Source organism: Dermacentor variabilis, chromosome 2 (genome assembly GCF_050947875.1).
Source record: "Dermacentor variabilis isolate Ectoservices chromosome 2, ASM5094787v1, whole genome shotgun sequence".
NCBI classification, from domain to species: domain Eukaryota; kingdom Metazoa; phylum Arthropoda; class Arachnida; order Ixodida; family Ixodidae; genus Dermacentor; species Dermacentor variabilis.
The window spans coordinates 152,148,716-152,169,941 of record NC_134569.1 but is presented as its reverse complement, the minus strand read 5'-3'; the positions used below and the strand labels follow the sequence as shown (position 1 = coordinate 152,169,941).

Genomic DNA, 21,226 nt, shown 5'->3' with positions numbered 1-21,226 from the left:
CATTGTGGAAACACGCGTAAGGGAGCGGAATTTGAGGGCCGAGCGGCTCTGATGTTGATGGGTGAGAAAATATAGCTCTGGCCTTCGCGTCATGCCTATTCAATTTATTGGCATCCTGACAAAATTGATGTGTGAATAGGATCAAGAACACGGTATCGAATGGGTGTCTTTGATCTCATTACGTGACAATTCTATTCCGCACCGATTTCACCGGTCATGAAATTGTACAGTCCGCCCGAAGCCCCGTCGTATGTCTTGTACTGTATATGTTACTTTTAGAACGTACAAAATTGCAGAAGTGTCGCCATTACTCTGCCCCTTAAATGCGAGGGGGAAAATTATCGCCACCGGCAAAACGGAAGTCGATGACCGGATCGTGTGAGATAATTTGACAAAAACCCACGTTTGCGCATGTCTGCGGAATGACGAGATCATGAGCGTTGTGATCGGACTAGTTGGTACACATCCACAACTTCGGATAGCACGAAAGGGACGAAGGAAGGAAGAAAGAATACAAGATCACGCGCCCAGCGCACCAGGATGCACTGGTACAGAGCACTAGAAAATAGTTTACAGTAAGAAGGGTAACTTTCACCGTTCCTTGCAAAACCCGGTTCTTTTAGTGCAATCTAACTGTTCCTTGAGCATAAGAAATACGCATTTTTTTTCATATAGCGCCATGATTGCAAGGATGGGTCGCCGCACGAGTTTCAGCAACTCTTAACTCTGCTCTGTACTCCACTGCTTACAGCCTGTCATTCCAGCTAGCACAGTTGGGAAAACCTTGCATGCTAAATGTAAGTTGTCGGAGAGGATTCTAAAGCCAGTCACCAAGGCCACCGCGTTGACAAAGTAGAATTTATGGTGTAATAAGGTCCGTACTAGATATAAGCATGGCAAATGATAAATTGCATGAAAATTCACCGACCATTGATATACTTCCTAACGCGAACTTTGAGTGCAGCTCTATACGTGTTTCCATTTAGTGATATATAGTCGCTTGCTCGGACAAGCTGTCTCGTGCGACACATTGCAAACGAAGAGAAGAGTGACTCGACTGCCGCGCTAACCGGGACATCGCGAGAGGCAACGCGTGGGTGACACGTGCGCGCGATTCACAGCAGCGGTCGCAGACAGACGTTCGCTCATGTAGCGCATTGCTTCCATATATGGTATCGGTCGACGCGCTCGCCGCATACCATGGGTGAAGAGACGATGGCCCCCTACTCTGCTGCTTCTTTAGCGGTCGTCGCTGCAGAGCCCTTCTTGCGCCTTACTACGCTTTTCTTCTCACGCTTTCGCCATAGTCGGCTCTTTTCGCCTCATGGTTCCGCGACGCACTCCTCCTCCGCTTTTCTCCTCGCGCTCTCTTCGTTATCGCAGCCTTTTATCTTCCGCTGCGCTCTGTGTTCGCTCTTTCATGCTTCGCTGTGCTCGTTCGCTCGGTGACGCCGAGGGCGGACGGCGAGGGCCGACTCCTACGCGGAACGCATGAACGGGCGCGTACGAGCTGTGCTCTAACATGTTGACGTAAGACACATACTACGCCTTCAAACTGCGCGCGCCGATCTCTGCGCCCCAGAGATGCAGGAAAACACGTGCATCGGCGGCATGTGCCTTCGTCGTACCCGAACGCGTGGAAACGCAACAAAAGGAAAAGCGACCTTAGTGGGAAAACAGTAGGATCTCGATCTTGGAGGTAAAATGATGGCTTAGCTCTTTACCTGTTGGGCACAAATTCGCCCAGAGCAATGTATTTCTTCTGAAGTAAATCACCTAAGCTATTTGTTACAATTTTGTAAATATCATACACCTTTCATTGTACTTTAACTCCGGTACGGAAGACGTTAGCAATAAGAGAGCACCTAACATATCCTCCCAGACAGGTTCCACGATGTAAGTGAAACATTTGCCAAACTATTCCTTTTAATTCGAGTGGAAGCGCTCTGAAACGAATGTACTTGAGCGTCGACTCTTCTTTCGGCCCAGTTTCTGGCCACTGTTCATACATATAGCTATTTTTATATTTCAAGACAAGTTTCACTGTGTAAGTGGAACATCTTAATACTCTTACGCATAGTATCCATCGCCTTAGAGAAATGTATTAGAAAAGAATATCTGCCTTACTTGGAATAATGTACATGTGACTTCGATACTTTCGGTCATGCTCCTTATGGGCAAGCGTTTACCCGAATGGCTACGCTCCCTGAGGGTAGAATATGTATCCGCGCTCAGAAACAATTTGTCGACCCGCAGGCCCTCCTCTGGCCGCAGCGATGAACGTTCCTGCGGTTGACGTTTCGGCCCGCCCCGCGCCGTCCCCTTGGCGGCAACTGCTAATGTTGGTGTGGAAGAACGCCTACGTGAAGCGGCTGTGTCGCCGCTACACCACTACGCTGCTCTAGATTGTGCTGATGGTGGTGCTCCTGTTGGGAATCCAGAAGAGCTCCGTGGTGCGCGAGCCGCTGATTCGCTAGGGGGACACCATCTTTTCGCCCATCAGGCCAACCACCTTCTGGAACACGGAGCTCGACATGGTACAAGTCAAACAGGTTCGCCGCTTGTTTCGAGACAATAGAGATAGATGTCTGATAGGGTTCAGCAAGCACTGCGACGTGCCGAATCGTCTACCACTACGTTGCATCCGGGAATTCGCTTCATAAGCTGGTAGGGCAATCTCTCGGTCAATATACGCATAAAAACATCAAGTGAACGTGCAAAAATGTGGGTTATCACAAAAAATGAAGATGTTTCTATAAATGTTAGCTAGCTGGCATGTCTCATACGAGCTTCGCCTTTGTGTGTGTTTCTTTTAATGCACTCATATGAGCGAATGAAAGGTAATACAGTAATGCAGTAATACAGTAAGCATAAGGTGAGGTTGGCTGACGTGGGACTGGTAATAGGTGGTGTCGAAAAGCACCTTCCAGCGAAGGCGGCATTAGTAATACAAACCAATCGCAAAGGCTATGCTTTTGCTGACTTCATGCACCGGAAGTGATTGCAGAGCCAGAAACACGTCATGGATGCCACGTTCTTGGCACCACCAATTCCATATCGCTGGGATATTGGTTGTTCTGCGAGTCGTGCGTGCTGCGAATAGTTCTTTCGAAATTCCCGAACAAGCTCCGCGGCCACTCTTTAGCACGGGTCACCGTGTACTTCTGCAGGTGCTATATGCACCCGCTGACAACAAGTACGTGTCCCGGCTGACGCGTGAAGCCAGGAAGAGGCTGCACGTGCCCGACGTGATGGGAAGGCACTCGGAAGGAGAACTCGTCGCTGCCATGATGTGGCATAACCGGACACCTGTGCAAACCGTGGGGCTGCTCTACGGCAACTTGAAGCCCGGCGACAAGGACAGTGTGCCTGTTGGCCTGCGGATCACCTTCTTCGGCGGCAGCCTGCCCCTCGACGTGCTTGTAAGTGAAACGGGCTTTCCCCTCCTATCATCTTCTTTCTGTAGAGAATGACGAGGTGAATAGGGAAAGGATCGACCAATGTAGTCACGAATTTGTTGGTCGCAAGGGACATCTCGGCTATGGACCAGGCTGTATTCACAAAACGTTCTTACGCTCTTACCCAATCCTTATGCTGCACATATCTTAAACGAAGGCGGCAAGCGAATGGGAAAGATCACATACGAACGGACATGTTGACGAATTCAGCCTCGGAATTTTCAACACTCGTAGGGGAGCAACCATTGCTTGCCGGGAAATAAGGGAAGTGGCGGTAAGACCGGAACAGCAACCGCGACAATGTTGAACCTGTTCTTATTGCATGCTTGTTACCAGTGTTTACTCGCCATGGCTTCGTATTCAGCTACGAATCCTCAGATTTACAGCCCAGTGCAGGCTGCGCTGACAGCTGGCGAATGGGATCAATATTAAGGACACGCATATGGTCCGGCGTAACGTGGGCGCGCCACGCGCGCGCACTTCAGCTACGCTGGCTAAAGTCCCATAACGCCGGCTAAAAACTGAACGCATTACAGTCTAGTGTCGCGACGCAGCCGGCGCGCGTTCGGCGAGTTTTGACGCGGCTGGCGCGGGAGTAGACGTGGCACATGCAGCATGATTAGCGGCGGTAGAAACTGGCGTGTACTCTAAAACATCTGGACGATACGGAAAAACTGTGTCGATGGTACTGGAAAGTTCGCGGCAGTAGAGAAGGCAAAACGGAGAGAATCAGCTTATGGCTTGTTTGGCGTTGTTGAAGACGTATGTTACGAACGGTGGAACAAGGTCCTAGTTCGAATGATCCGATGCGACATACAGGGACAGCATGTCGCCAGGAGTACAGTCGAACCGTTTCGTCTGCGATGTATAATGTTGCTTACTTCAGAAAGGAACACGCGCCCTCGGTCACTCAAGAGTTCACGAGGTGTTGGAGGATGAAAGAACCGAAGTCGCAAGCTGTGGCCGCTGGGAGGGCAGTGGTTTCCGCATGTCGCGTCAGGTGATCGACCGCGACTATAACTCAACGGTTGCCAGCAGTCGTACGTGAGAGAAGACCATATAAATAAATCCCGACACGGTCAAAAGGGCGGACTGGGCATGGAGGTGGCTGCAAAGGAGCGGCTGGACGAGGAGACAATATTCGACGTCGGTAGTTCGGGCCGAAGCGTAAATATTTGTTAACGTAACTGTATACGCCCTGCCAGTAATATCGATGTCGAAGGCGCGTGTAGGTATTGGACACACCGCCATGGCCACACTGCGGGTCGGCGTGAAGTGAAGCGAAGATATCGCTGCGAAGTTGGCGCGGGACCACTACAGGCCCCTTGCGGTCATCGCAATGGTAATTTCGGCGGCAGAGAAGTCCATCTCGAACTGCGAAATGTGGTGCTTGACGATGGAGCGTACGAGACGCCGGTAGTCCGACAGGATTCTTCAGAAGGTTCAGAAGAGTGGCTATCCATGGGTACTTTTTCTGCGCTGAAGCCAAGTCGGTGACGTGCAAAGGTATAACAGGGCGGCGTCATGGCGCGAGACGCTGTCTGTGTCGGGTGGGATCATCGAACATGATCAAGCGTCGGCATCAGAATTCTTGCGCCCGGAGCGGTAGAAAACTATGATGACGTATTCCTGTAGACATAGGGCCCATCGTGCGAGGTGGCCAGACCGGTCTTTGAGGGACGACAACCAGCAAAGCACATCTGTGACGGCGTTAAAAGGTCGACCGTAATGGTAAGGCCGAAATTCAGCAAGACCCCACGCAATGGCCAAGCATTCCTTTTCAGTCACAGAGTAGTTGGCGTCAGCTTTGCTGAGAGTTCGGCTCGCGTAGGCTAACACGTGTACTCGCCAAAGCCAGGATTTCGTTGCGCTACAACTGCGCCCAGGCCGACGCCGCTGGCGTCGTTGTGAATTTCCGTAGGATCATTGGGATCGAAGTGACGTAAGGCTGGTGGCGACGTAAGTAGACGACGTAAGGCGGTAACTGTGGCATCACACCCTTCTGACCAGACAGAATGGTCACTGGTGCCGGCAAGCAGCTGCGTCAGGGGTGCAATGATGGTAGCGAAATTTCGTACAAAACAGCGAAAATATGAGCACAGGCCTATGAAGCCAAGCAGTGCCTTAAGTGTAATTGGCTTAAGAAATTCGATCATGGCGTGAAGCTTAGCGGGATCAGGAAGTACGCCATGTTCAGGCAACATGGCGCAGTTTAGCTAAATTGTGTTGCACCAAAAAAACACTTTTAAGTTAAGCTGTAGGCTAGCTCGCGTAAGGTAGGCCAAAACTTATTTTAAGCGTTGAAGATGTGCGTGGAAGCCGGGCGGAAACACTATAATGTCGTCAAAATAACAGGGCATGTTTGCCACTTCAGGCCACGCAAAAATAGTGTCCATCATCCCTTCAAATGTGGCCGGCGCATTAACAAAGGCCGAGCGGCGTGACATTAAATTCATACAACGCGTCGGGGGTGACAAATGCGGTCTTACAGCAATCAGTTTCGGTCATAGGCACCTGCCAGTATCCAGAGCAAATATCTCAGGAAGAAAAAAAATCATCAGCCCTTCCACTCGGCGGAGAAGAATGAGAAGCGAAGCTGTGGTGCGTTTTACCTCAATCGAAGTTTCTATGTATACAAAAATTCTTCTTTTTATTATTATTATTATTATTGAAGGACACAGACAACAAATACTTCTTTTGACTGTGGAGTGATTTATTCTTATTCTTTTGTGAAGTAGTGACTTGTGCAAGTGCGGCTGCATGCATGGCAGACGGGAATTCCACAATAGTTACAACTTCCCTGTGAACTACAGAATTATGAAAATTAGATTATCAGCGCAATGTTGGAGTCCTCTTAGCGGCTAATTGTCATATAATTTGTTTCAGGATAGTTGCAATAAAACAAGAGTTGCAGCCGTTTTCTGTAACCGTGATCCCTACGTAGACGGTCACGTATTGACAGCAGACGAGAATTCTGTAACGTTTGCAACTTCACTGTGAACTAATTATGACAAGTAAGTGAACCTCGGCGTAACTTAGCGGCCAATTTCAGCATAATGTTTTTTTCAAGAAACTTGCATTAGATTGAGAGCTATAGAGCATTCGCGAGGAACTGTAGACGAAAATTTTCTTCGCGTCGATGCGACGCCAAGACTAACGGACATCTACCAGCGTCAGAGGACAGCTTCGCTGTAAAAAATTCGGTTCCTTGTAAGCAGTCAAGTGCATCGTCTATGTACGGTAAAGGAAAGACATCCTTCCGCGTGATCTTATTCAAACGACGATAAATTACGCAAAATCGGATGGTACCATCTTTCTCTTTAACAAGCACAATTAGTGATGCCCATGAACTGTTTGATGGCTTAATAACACCTCGAATGAGCATATCAGTCACCTGCACGTCAATAAGCCACCTCTCCGAGGCCGAAACCCAGTAAGATCGCTGCCGCAGAGGAGCATGAGAGCCAGTTTCGATGGTGTGGGAGACAGCTGTCGGTTGACCAAAAAAAAGTACTGCGGCAATCAAGTGAAGATCTGAATTGGTGAAGAAGACGGAGAAGCTCGTCGCGATGTGTCGGAGCAAGGTTGCGGTCGACGGATGCGACAAATAGGATCGGTAAGAACTCGAAGGGACAGAGTTTACAGCGGTGATGTAAGCGTGTTGAACAGTAAGTGCACCGGTGCCGTACGAATGGGGCACTCATGGCATAACAAATGAAGCGGAAGCGACGGTGGGTTACATAGACATACGGAAATGGCACCAGCACAGAAATAGCAGAGGAACCATTTGGCGACGGGCGAAGAGGTCAGTCGACATAAAAAGTCCACCACCGTAACACAAGGAGTCGCACGACAACGGAACGATCACAGACTACCACAGAGGTATGTCGACGTCTTCTGCGGCAAGTTTGGCTGGAGGCTGCTCTTCGATTGGTGTGTCACAAATGGGAAGGAACGCTACCTCAGCGCGGGGGCATTCAATGGCTGCATCATGGCTTGAAAGAAAATGACATCCCGAGATGACGTCGTGAGAACAATAGGCGAGAACAAAAATTCAATAACAAAAAGCTCCTGTTCAATGACCACTCGGGTTGTGCAGGCTCCCAATGGCTCAATGTGTTGCGTGCTAGCTGTGCGTAGCGAAAGACCTGAAACCGACGTCATCACTTTCAAGTTTGCGGCAGAGGTGGGCATGTATTACCGAAACTGCAGCTCCTGTGCCTACAAGTGCTAGAGTATGTATTCTTCCACGAGTACATCAATCACGTTACGAGTGGAAATCGGTGGCCGTGGAGATTTCGCAGGACACGCAGTTCTCGTTTAAGAGACTGCGGTGACTAGTTCACCTAGGGATGAGTGGTAGGCCGACGCTTCACGCGCGAAATAAAGCGGCAGCGAAGGGAAGGAGATCGACGACTGGTGAAAACGGATTCGTCCGATGGGCTCACAGAATCGAAAGGCGGATCCTGTGAAGCACGGCGTTGAAATTCTCTTGGCGGGTAGGTGAAAGTCGGTTGCCAGAAGCGAGAAGTAGGTGGCATCCGGCACCGGCTGAAATGCGCCACGTGGCCTGCAGCGCCGCTGGAGTAACAAACCAGCCGGTTTTCTGGTGTGCGCCATGATTCTTGCACACGGGAATACTGTGGCACTGACCGGGCGCTTGGCGGTGATGTCCGCGTTGGTGCATGGAACGCGGCACGAGTCGGCATTGCAGGCATTGTGGCGACCTGCGCATAGCTGAGTGGCTCAGCAACAGACGCGTTGTGAAAGGCAGGGGGAATGCACTCAGCGACTTGTTCCTGGATGTCGCGCTGCAACGTGGGCGTCAACGAAAAGCGGGGCGTCTCTGGGGCAGAGACGCCAATGCAAGTTGGCTGGCCACCTCTTGCCAACCGTTTAATCTGCACCATCAAAGAAGAGTCATCGGCGGCAACCATCAAGCCAGAGACAGAGCCTTCCAGTGAATTGCGCGTGGCCAGCCACTGCTGGCGCAACTCATTATAGCTCTGGCGCAGGATCACTACTTCAGACACTGTGCTGGGGTTCTTTGCCAACACCATCTGAAAGGCATCACCACCATCCACTCTTTAAAAAATGCCTGATCTTGTCACTTTCCGCCATCGTCGCACCTACACGCTTGGGGAGATCTGACATATTGGAAATTCGAAATAACTTGTGAATGTCTCACCGTTCTGATGCGCTCGTTCTTCCAAACGTCGCTCGGCGCGAAGCTTGCCGACTGCAGGCCACCCGAACACCCCTGTGAAGCTGGTCTTGAACGCCACGCATGTCGATAGGTCAGGTTCGTGGTTGCGGTACCACACGTTTTCAGTGTCGAAGCCTCGTCCCCCTTGTTGTGGTTGCTCACCCTTTCGTAGGAGGCGACCCAGTCCTCCATGTCAGGGTCTCCTATCCAGCTAAAAATGGGAGGGTCGCGCTGACGCAATGCGCCTGATCAATTCACGGTTATTTTGATATTTTAATAATCTCGCAATAAAATGGTATACGAACGTGCCCAAACTTTCACATTTCTGAGCATCATTTTTCATAATGGGAATGAGATGCGCTCGGTAATGACATTGATAAGCGATACGTATGCAGGATACCCCAAAATCTGGAACTTCGGGTAATGTGTAAAAGTTTCCTTGTATGATTCTACTGCATGACGGAAGGTGGGTGACCGACCTTAGGTTTTCTTTCTGTTTTTTATGTTGCGCTTCGGCTTCAGTCGATTCCCGTTTATTTATATTTGTTTCGCAATGATTTTGGTTTGTTCCTGCAACCAGCGGTTTTGACGTGCGCCTCTGTGAGAAAATCTCCTAAGCATTGCTTTTATCTGACATTGCATGTCATATTGTGAAATTTAATTTTATTTGGTGCATGCAAATGACCTCAATTAAGGACGCAGACAAAAGGATGACACGGATCGACTCTTACACCGTGTCATGGTCTCTACAGGTCCACTACCCCCAGCGGATCCTGTCTCAGCCGGAGGGACCGTCAGCCGAGGAACGCTTCCCGGAGATCAACACCTTGCTACCTATCATGGGGACGCTGCAGCAGCTGCACCTGGAAATGCAGGCGTTCCTGCACAAACATATTGGGCAGGCGCTGCAGCCCGTGAGTCTACAGCGCTTCCCTTACCCGAGCTACATCGAGTACAAGGACACGCAGAACTACGCGCTCGTGCTGACCCGGTTGTGCGTCGGCATGCTGATCCCCTTCGCTTTCTTCGTCGCCATGCTCAGCGAAGAGAAGGTCACAGGAACAGCCGAGTTTACTGAGTGTCTGAGCAAGTTGCTTGCGGCGCTCTTATTCACGTGGTTTGACGCGCAAAAGTGGGCATAAAGAGAAGCCAGTACAAAACGCATAGCGAAAGCCGACGTGGTCAGCGTGAAGGATATAGCGTGGCAAATATACGCCCCAAAGGGTGTACATTTGCTTAAGAGTGTACACTCTTAGGCAATGTTACACCCTTTTGGGCGTATCTCTGCCACACAACAATAATAGTCATCTGCCTTGCTTGCGTTTCCTTTCTTGAAAATGCCGCGCCCGCTACTTTCCTGTCGTTAATGCTCTGTCATACTGATAACGGGCATGTCGTTCGTGACTTCGAAATACCGGGCTCGCCGCGTTAAAGAAAGGAAATGCGGACAAGACAGATGACGAATATCGTTGTGTGGCAAAAGGGTGTAATTTTGCTTAAGAGTGTATGCTACAAAACTTGCCCGTCATCTTATGAGCTATACCAGCGCATGGCTGCGCTATCACTCCGGGCAACAAAGATAGAAAAGAAACATTATTTTAACCTGTATCTGACAGATGCATATGTGCGGAACCTTTCTCCAAGAGCAGCAAAGCTGCCGCATTTTCCAGCCACTTCGGCTCATGTCACCTATTTCATACCTGTGATATGCCTTGCTGTGACGCGCAACCAAATGGAGAAGCGACCGGACAGGACTGAGAGTTTCATGTCCAGTCATTGCTCCATGCGGTTTCTAGTCTGTTGCACCATAATAAATATGAACCTTTTAGCCCACAAACAGGTAAGGACGCGAGACGTCCCGGAGGGTTCCGGTCGAAACCTGCCATTGGAATTGATGATCAGGTTGCGTGAGAAACGCACAGTAAAGTGGCAAAGTTTCTGGCATCTACAAGTCACTTGAAGGGAAGGTAGCATGGTGCAAACATACTGCCCAATATCCAGCAGTCGTGCTCCACACGGTGACATGGATCAGTCTACGATATGGATCAGTTGAGTTCGACCTTTGTTTTAAGCATAGTTGCCGCCTCTTACCAACACAAACGCGTAGAGACAGTGAGATATCAGCCTGCATGACAGACCGAAAATGTGAAGCGAATATTCTAACAGGAATTCAAAGGAAGTGGACTCGTACAGCTCATGTAAAGCGTAGAACAGATAAACAGCGGTTTTTAGAACGTCAAAATGGGCGGTACAGATATAGAAAAAAAGATAAGGCTGAATCAACGCAGCCAGCTATAGAAAGCGAATACGACCATGTGAAGCACCTATGACTACTCTTCGTCTTCGTATCGTTCTTTCACCACGTCGTCTGATTTTAACAAGGGAAAAGGGAGGAGGGGTCGTAATGGAGAGAATCGGTAGTCGAGGTAAGTGGTCGATGATTAGGAGTTGTGATATGATTACGAAATCTGCTGGCACAGGATAAACTGGTTGAACTCTAGGATATCACGTCATTGGAGAGGCCTTCCTGCTGTACTTGACAAGTAATTGCAGATAATATTATTATTATCATTATCCTCATTATCATCATCCTCATCGACGTCGCCATCTCGCAGGCATGAAGGAGATGCTCCGGTTAGTGGGCATAGGCGACTGGGTGTACTGGGCCAGCCACTACCTGAGCGCGGCCTTCTTGCACGTCATCATAGCGACGCTCATGATGCTGTTCGTATGCGTCAAGTGGAACGAGGAAGGGCGCTCCTTCCTCCATTGCAGTGACCCCAGGCTCGTGTTCTTCATCCTGCTGTGCTTCGGGAGCTCATGCACTATGCACGCTACGCTACTGTCCATGTTCTTCAACAGTCGTCAGGGCAGCAGTTTATGTACAGCTGCAGCTATGAGCGCGCTTCATATACCAATGACCGTAGGCTGTTGCTTCGACATCGCGCATACTGCGCATAATATAGAGGTAGGGTTCCGACTGAAGCTCTCAATTATTTGCTAAAGCTGACTGGCTCGTTACAGCCGACTCGTTAGAGTAAAGGTGAGACCTCCTGCTCTGAGGGCAAGCCTCGGCGGTGATGAGTATGACATCGGCAACTACTACAAGCACAACGCCGGAATGACAATGGAATTCCTAGCGGCTCGCGAATTTATTAACGTTATAGCGTTAAAGAAAATCCTGTGTCGGCGTCCTGCGTCCGGCAGAACGGATTCGAACCACGCGTTCCCAGGCCTTCCATGTGACGCAAGAAATTGACTGAACTATTTCAGTTCTCAAGCTAACATACCTGGAAAAATCGTAAACTATGATTTACACTCAACTTGCAGACATGACACCTCTCGGATTACAACTTGAATATATGACAAAACATAATTCTGTTGCGCGAAAATTTCCAGACCCCTTTTCCAGCGTTTCTACGAGTCATAGACCGGAGACGGCGAACTGCATTTGCGCACGCCGGCGCGTAAAAACCTCAGAGTCTACGGAGCGGCGCACCCGCTTCTTTGAAACACTTCCAGGTGGCGCTCACTTCCGCCGCATCGACATCGTGGGAAAAACAAAGTGTAGAATGAGTAATGAGTGTACAATGAGTGGGAAAAAAAACTTGGCTGGGCGTTACGTATTTGTGGACCAGATATAATTGCACAAAGAAGAATAAAGAGTTGGTGGAATGCATAAGCGCTGATATTAACGGTTTCGGGAATGGTGCTGAAATTGTCCTATTAGGTGACATGGATGCCCACATACAGGATTTAGATGGCTATACCGACAACAACGGGAAGTCAATGCTGGACCTTTGTGAGCATCATAACCTCGTTATCGTGAACACAGGGTCTAAGTGGGAAGGGCAGATCACGTGGGAAGTGGGAAACAGGAAATCGACCATTGATTACTGTCTGATGACAGAAAGAATTCATGATAAGTTGAGAGAAATGGTCATTGATGAGGAAGGGCATAGCAGCATAGGGAGTGACCATAAACGAATCATTTTGAAAATGGGATATGTAGTTGCGAAAGAGAGCAAGGAGCGCAAAATGGCCAGTCCAAATTTGAAAGCTGAACAAATAGCAAATATAGTCACTAGAGTCGAGGAAGAACTTGGCAAATAATCAAGTAAAGAGTGGGAATATGGTGAGCTTCTAAGTGTAATAACAACAGAAATACGGAAAAGAAACATGTTCGTTGGAAAGAAAGAAAGAAACCGAAAAGCTAGTGGAACAGGGACATACGAGAAGTGATCGCCGAATGACAGGAAGCATCCCGAGAGCACAGGCAGGCAAAGAAGGCGCTGTTGCCATAGGATGAAGTAGCCAGTAAAAGGGAAATATATCGTGAGAAAAAGTCTACGGTTCAAATACTGGTGCAAGCAAAGATAAAAGGTGAAAGTGAACATTCGTTGTAAGAAATACGTGAGAAAAATAAATAAGGCCGCACCTAGAATATTTTGGAACCACATAAAATTATTAGGCAGGAAGTAAACAACAATACAACAAGAAATCCTAGACAAAAATGTAAAGAGACTGGAAGGAGAAGCGGCAATAAATTACATCCGAAAAATAACAACCGAATCTTTCCAAGGCAATGATCAGGTTGTATTGAAGAAAAAAAGAGTATAAAAGAGATCCAGGTGGAAAAGGAGCTGGTGCTGACAAATTTCAACTAGAAGAAAGCCGAAGAGAAAATTCCTAAGCGCATAGCCACAGGGCTAGACGAGGTTGCCGTTAGGATGATTAATGAACTGGGACCAAAAAATGATGGAAGCTCTGGTGAAAGCAGTGGAAAAAACTTGAAAAGATAGACTTATACCAGACAGTGGGCGACAAAGTAGAATGAATTTAATTTATGAAGGTAAGGGGGAGAAAGATAGAATTCACTCGTATAGACCGTTGACCGTTACATAGGTAATATATAGGGTAGCAATGCAGGCAATCAAATTAAAGCTTCAAGCATGGGCAGAGAATAATGGCATTTTGCGAGAACTTCAGAATGGCCTCAGAATAGGTAGGCGTTTAGATCATAACTTATTTGTTCTTACTCAGTGTATTGAAATATCAAAACTAGAAAGCTGACCGTATTAGATTTGTCGGACGATCCCACCGCTGGCATACAGTTGTAGGAGTTGTCGGACGATCTCGCCGCTGCCACCATTTGTAAGGGTTGAAGGTCGTAGAGAGGAACTTGGGACGAACTAGGTGAACAGGGTTTATTTACAGTATCTACATTTTAAACAAGTGATATATTTACACAGTCTAGCGTGACTCCCAAATGGAGCCCACAAAACGAAGCATACAGCATACGAGCACGAAGCTCCAAACCCACTGACGAGCACGCAGATCACGAGCACAGAGCACGACGACAAGCACCCTCTAGCAGCCGACAACAGCTACTTATAAACACTCCATCGGTCCCTAGTTCTCTAGGTGAGGGAAACGGCTGTTCAATCGGACTGTCCATAGTCGTTGGGGCGTAGTCGACCCGACTTGGAGGAGGAGGGCTCACGCACTTGGAGGAGGAGAGCTCACGACTTGGAGGAGGAGTGCTCACGCACTTTGGATTCCCAGAACCCGTGCTGAGCGCGTCCCCGTAGCCAGCTGGTCACGCCTGACCCCAGCCGGCGCCTCTAAATTCCAGAGCGAATTTCGCACAGTGGCCTCCGCCGCTGCCCATTGTCTGGCGCCTTCAAAGGCCCGTGAAAAGGCACCGCAAGACATCTTCCAGGAAATCCCTCTGCTTCAGTCGAACCGTGAAGGCGTTGGCGATTTCACTAACAATAGTTGGTCCGCCGATCCCGTTTAGTCATAGCGGCGCCGAGAGGTTGTTGACGCGCCACCTCGTGGTCCCTACGAAACGAGTCAACGCGGCGGGTGTTGAAGGCTTCCCTGGTATCTTCGGGGAAGCTCGCCACGCTCGCAGCTGCAGCTGGCTGCGAAACCTTGCATGTTGCCACCTCGGTAGGTCATTCCTAACAGCTCGTCCATGACCCGGAAAATCTTGACTGGCCAGTGCTGACAATCGCTGGGCAGAAAGAGAACGGCTGGCGAGCAAGAATACGGGTTTGCCCTCTGTAACCTCTGCGCACTTGGAATGCCTGCAACCATCTCACAGCGACGGGCACAGAAGAGTCGATCCCGGTAACACAGTACCGCTCAGCGTTCAAACGCCCGGAATCAGCTGTTAACCCACCAGGCTTCCTATCAAAATTTCAATGCAAGCCACTCAACTGGCAATCCCAAGTTTTGCCCCCAAAATTTTGTGCCGCCAAAGCGAGCGTTCACGTTCCCCCAGAGTTCGACCAAACCTGACCGTCGCGCTACACAAGAGTAAATGTTTACGCAGAACTAAACCGAAGGCTCTCAAATACCGATACCCAAACATATCTTAAGCAGCCGAAGTTCACGAACAGCCTGTTCTTATTCTATCGTAGTGGCGTACTTATCTCACGTACTGGTGGCACTGAACAGTCGGGTCAACTCCATAGGTACGTAATCACAAACGCGCTAGCGTTGTGGTCCCTATTCCGAACGCGTACCTACGTCGTACGTAAACATTTCATCACGCTTACTCACATTTGTTCCTTTAGTCCATACAGGACACATGCCTTAAAGGAACTACTAAACTTGCGTAACTCACGCACACCGCAGAACCTTACGCCGCCTGTGTCAACGCCGCCTGTGTCAATACGCCGCCTGTGTCAACACAGCTGCATCGTGGATCGTATGCGGAAGATTTAGGGCAAGCCTTTGTCCCTGCTCCGACGCCTTTCGTCCACGCTACCCCTTATGCCACGTCATACGCCCCGCTCCTATCAGTGCAACCAATCCAACGTATGGAGGATCGGCGCTTGCTCCAGAGGAAATCTGACGTCTGGCGTATCCCGGACAGACGGCCTCTGCTATCACTGTGGCGAAGCCGGCCATGCATTCCGCGAGTGCCTATACCAGCGCCTCAGACAAGGTTTTGCCGCGGATTGACCAAGGCCCACATATGGCGAATTACCTAGGGTGATGGGGGAATACTTGAAACAGCAGAGTATGCCAATGTCCCCGACCGTCTCCCAGGCGATCTTCCAAAGCGCCTCGAAATCCTCCAATGGAAGCGCAGGTACGATCACTAAGCCCTCGCCGGGAAAACTAAGAAAAGCGACCTTCCGTCGACGTGAGTACAGTCTGTTCAACGTATTTCAATGACAATAGAAGCGGAACTGAGTGACAGACTCTCGTTAGACTTCCGTGCTGTGCTCGACGGTCACCCCATTGGTGCGTTATTGGACACTGGTGCCGACTACTCAATCTTGTGCAGGAAACTAGCAGCGGAACTTAGAAATGTTATCACGCCTTCCTTTGAAACGCAAGTTCGTACTGCTGGCGGGCATATCGTTACACCACTGGGCATGTGCACGGTCAGAGTACAAATTTATTGGTCTACGTTTCCGGTCAGCTGCCTTATAATGCGCGGTTCTTCACGGGACCTCATCTTGGGTGTCGACTCTCTGGCAGAGAATGGAGCCATCGTAGACCTCTGGGAGCGCACAGTCGAGGCAGCGAACAGCCTCGACAACTGCTATCGTAACGCGCTTCGGGTTTACGCAGACAATGTAACGTTACCACTACTAGCAGGTATCCTGGTAGCGGTCGTGTGCGACGATCTACGCGACGGCGAAGCGGTTACAGAGGGCAATTTCTTTTTTATGCTGACTCATGTATGTGCAGCCCGCAGTCTCGTCATGCTTCCATGTGGACGTTCTGCGCACCTCGTCCTCATGACACCTAGTGGCATTAATATATATATATATATATAAATATATATATATATAATCAGCCTGGTTACGCCCGCTACAGGGCAAAGGCCTCTCCCATACTTCTCCAACAACCCCGGTCATGTACTAATTGTGGCCATGTCGTCCCTGCAAACTTCTTAATCTCATCCGCCCACCTAACTTTCTGCCGCCCCCTGCTACGCTTCCCTTCCCTTGGAATCCAGTCCGTAACCCTTAATGGCCATCGGTTATCTTCCCTCCTCATTACATGTCCTGCTCATGTTCCTTTCTTTTTCTTGATTTCAACTAAGCTGTCATTAACTCGCCTTTGTTCCCTCACCCAATCTGCTCTTTTCTTATCCCTTAACGTTACACCCATCATTCTTCTTTCCATAGCTCGTTGCGTCGTCCTCAATTTAAGTAGAACCCTTTTCGTAAGCCGCCAGGTTTCTTCCCCGTAGGTGAGTACTATATATATATATATATATATATATATATATATATATATATAAATTTGTACTCTGACCGTGGCATTATATATATATATATATATATATATATATATATATATATATATATATATAATGCCACGGTCAGAGTACAAATTTACGTGTCTACGTTTCCGGTCAGCTGCATTATTGAGTGAGTGAGTGAATAAACTTTATTGTAGGTCCGGCGAGGACGCGAACTCGTCGCGCACCCGGCTAGTCCCACGTCGGGACCGGCAGGTCTAGCCCACCGGCCCGGTCGCGGGCACGCTGGACGGCCAGGATTTGCTTTTCTAGAGCGGGGCTACGCAAAAGCGAGTCCCACTCCTCCTTGATGAACTTGGGGTATGTCGACCCACACTCCCACAGCATGTGCGCTAGAGTGGAGGTCTGGCCGCAGGAGGGGCAGGCGTCGTCGCGATACACGTCCGGGGAAGCCTCGTGGAGAACGGACAGACACGGATACGTACTGGTCTGCAGAAGCCTAAGCGAAACGGCTTGCGCCCTATTCAACTTGGGGTGAGGGGGTGGAAAGACCCTTCTAGACATGTAGAAGAATTTAATAAGCTCGTTGTGAGTAGCGGGAGCGTCCCTGTGGCCGTAGGGAGGAGGGGAGTCGGTGCTTCTTGTAGAGGAAGCGCGGTCGGTGAGGTCACGCGCAGCCTCGTGAGCAGACTCATTGAGGTTCGGGGGAGCACCCTCGACCGACCCTACCTGAGCTGGAAACCAGTGGATTGAATGATGCGTGAGAGCATCTCGACTCGAGCTGCTAAGAAGACGAGCAGCTTGCTTGGCGATGCAACCCTTCTGAAAAGCCCTAACTGCTGTTTTGGAATCGCTATATATCTCGGATCCACGACCGTCTAGCAGGGCGAGGGCGATGGCGGCTTGTTCGGCGACACCGGGGTCTGAAGTGCGAATGGAGGCGCAGTTGGAAATCTTGCCGCTGGAGTCGACCACAACGATGGCAAAGGTCTTCCCATCGCTGTACTCCGCGGCGTCGACGAAGCCTGCTCTAATGTCTCGTTGCTTGATCTGTTTGAGGATGGCTGCTGCTCTGGCCTTGCGTCTGCCCTCGTTATGGACGGGATGGACGTTTCGGGGCACAGGCGCCACTGCGAACTTGTCTCGAATGCACCTGGGGATCGGGGTACTGACCATCGGGAATCCCGCAGGTTGGTAACCCAGCTCTTCGAGGATGTGTCTACCTGCCGCTGTGGTGCTCAAGCGAGTGAGTTGCGCGCGTTCTTGGGCTTCGGCAATCTCCTCGGCAGTGTTATGCACCCCCAGCCTAAGGAGATCCTCGGTATGGGTCCTGATGGGTAGCCCGAGAGCCCTCTTGACCACTTTGCGGATGAGAGCGTTGAGTTTGTCTCGCTCCGCTCTGAGCCAGTTATGCATAGAAATTGTGTACGTAAAGTGACATAGTACGAATGCATTGATAAGCCAGAGGAGATTGTTTTCCTTCATTCCTCGGTGCCGGTTTGCTATTCTGCGAACGAGGCGGAAAGCTTTGTCCGTCTTTGCGATGATCTTGCGGAGAGCCGTTCCGTTCCCGCCGTTGAATTCGACAAACATGCCCAGGACCCGAATAACGTCAACCCTGGTTATCACCCCCCCCGTCATAAGTGCGAAGACTGATGCTGCTTTCGGAGACTGGCTTCCAATCTTTGGGTCTGCCTCCCTTCTCTTTTCTGTAAAGCAGAAGCTCCGACTTGGCGGGGGAGCATCGAAGTCCGGTGGGGCGGAGATACTCCTCGATCACGTCTATCGCCTCCTGCATGGATTCTTCGACTCTGCCCTCGCAGCCGCTGGAGCACCATAAGGTGATGTCGTCGGCGTATATGGTGTGCTTGACGCCCTCTACGCGTGCCAACCTCTCGGAAAGACCAATCATACAGATGTTGAACAGGGTGGGTGAGATGACGGCGCCCTGAGGAGTGCCCCGCCCTCCGAGGGGCACATCGTTGGAGCGAAAGTCCCCAATGCGAAGCTTGGCCTTCCTGTCCGTTAGGAAAGAGCTGACGTAGCTATGGAATCTGGAGCCGAGACCCAGATCTGAAATGGTCTTTACGATGAAGCTATGGAGCACGTTGTCGAAAGCTTTCTCGAGGTCCAGACCGAGCAAAGCCTTGACGTCTCTGGAACGGCCATCCACAATCTGATGCTTTATTAGGCGCATTGCATCCTGCGTCGAGAGTCCGGAGCGGAAGCCGACCATGTTGTACGTGTAAACCTCGTTGTCTTCGAGGTACCCGTTGACCCTGTTGAGGACGACGCGCTCCATGACCTTGCCGACGCAGGAGGTTAGAGAAATCGGCCTGAGGTTCTCGATGTTCGGTGCCTTGCCGGGCTTGGGAATGAGCACCGTGCAGGCCATCTTCCATTCTGCAGGAACAATGCCGCTATTCCAGGACTGGTTGATTTTGTCGGTCAGGAAGACGATCGACGTGTCCTCGAGGTTTCTCAACATTCTGTTGGTGACTCCGTCTGGACCCGGCGCAGACTTGCGGTTGAGCGCGAAGATGGCCTGTCTAACCTCGGCAATGGAGAAGTCTTCGTCGAGCTCGGGGCGTGGAGGGCCTCGGTAGTCTGGGAGTTGGGTCACTGGATCTCCGTCGCGACGGACGGGCAAGTACTTCTGTACCAGTTTTGCGACGAGCTCATCGACCGTGTGAGACCTGGTGGCCTCGTGAAGGGCCCTGGCCAACGTATGCCTCTGATTTGACTTTGAGCCGCTTTCGTCGAGAAGGTGCTTCAGCATACCCCAGGATTTGCCGTTGCGCATCTGTCCGTCGATGGATTCGCAGAGCTCGTCCCACTGCTGCTGGCATAGCGCCTTGCAGTGGTCATCGATGACCTTGTTGAGCTCCGAGATCTTTTTTCGGAGTCTGCGATTGAGCCTTTGACCCTTCCATCGGCGGAGCAGGGCGTTTTTGGCCTCGATCAGGTGGGCAAGTCTGCTGTCCATCCGCTCGACGTCGAGATCGGTTTCCACTTTCTTGGTAGCCGCGGAAGCGTCGTTCCGGACGCCTTCGCACCATTCTTCGAGGGTGGCGGGTGCCCTGGCTCTGCTGGGTTCTTCGCGAATCTCGCGAAAGTGGTCCCAATCGATGAACGTGAATTCCTTGATCCTACTCCGAGACACCTTGAAGTTGGTCTCGAGAATGTAGTGGTCGCTGCCGAACTCCATGGCGGTGTTCTCCCAGCCTACGTCCTCAACGTTCCTGACGAACGCTAGGTCAGGTGTCGAGTCCCGGGTGACGGAGTTGCCGATGCGAGTAGGAAAATTCTTGTCAGTGACCATAGTGAGGTCCATCTCGTTGGCGTCTTGCCACAGGTTGCGCCCCTTGGTAGTGTCGTAGACGTAACCCCAGATGCCGTACGGTGCGTTGAAGTCACCGACGACGACCAAGGGTCGAGGGCCGGCCAAGTCGGTCGCTTTCTTGAGGATGGTCTTGAACTGCTGGCGCGAGTCCCTGGGGTTGCTATAGATATTGAGGACGAACACGCTGTTTCTGCGCTGATTCTGGTGTGGTACGTCGAGCAGGATCTCAACCATGACATATTCAATTCTACCACACCCCAGCTTGAGGTCGTGGGTGAGATGAGTCAGCCTTTTATCAATCAAGGTGCAAATCCCTCGCCCCCCGGGCAGGCCCGACACGGCCCTGTAGCCCTGGAGCGAGGCGGCGGAGACTAACGTTTCCTGGAGAGCAATGACTTGAGGTTTGACAGCGAAGGACCTGAAGAACTGCTGCAGAGGGGCTTTTTTGTTAGAATATCCCCTGCAGTTCCATTGCCAAATGCGAAAACTCTCTTTGGACCTATCCATTATGGCGGACCGGATGGACTACCACCTAACGGGTGTTTGGGATCGGACTGCTGGTACGATCTGTTGGGAACTCGGCGCTGACGCCCGTGGTTGTACCTGGGTCGCAAGCCCCAAGGGTAGCGTTGGCCTGGCGGCCTGGGGTACAACTGGAAGCATCCGAAGGTCCCGGCAAAGCATGAGTCGACTGGTAACAACGAAACAACTTGTTTATTTTAACATCGCAAAGAGTTGGCGGTCAGGTTGACCGAAGTAGAGAGACGGGAGAGCACTTCACTCAACAGAAGAAATCGGAGCCCTCCTCTTGGCGTCCGGGGGCAGCTGTTTTTATACTCTCGCAGTTGAGGGCAAGAAGGAACCCCTCAAAAGACGAGCACGTGAATGTACAATGGGCTAATGGTGACGCACACTGTCGTAGCGATGCCGTAGCACCATGTCGAGCACGATCTCGTAGCACCCTGTCGTGGCGCTGCCGGTCGGAC

At 50.5% G+C, this 21,226-nt stretch overlaps 1 protein-coding gene across 1 annotated transcript; it reads left to right on the top strand.

Moving 5' to 3' along the window:
- The first annotated feature begins 2,534 nt into the window (after positions 1-2,534).
- LOC142573350 (uncharacterized) lies at positions 2,535-9,806 on the top strand. The gene is made up of 3 exons (XM_075683003.1): positions 2,535-2,552; positions 3,171-3,422; positions 9,417-9,806. The coding sequence occupies exons 1-3, from the start codon at positions 2,535-2,537 to the stop codon at positions 9,804-9,806; spliced, it is 660 nt and encodes a 219-aa protein (XP_075539118.1).
- Positions 9,807-21,226: the final 11,420 nt, after the last annotated feature.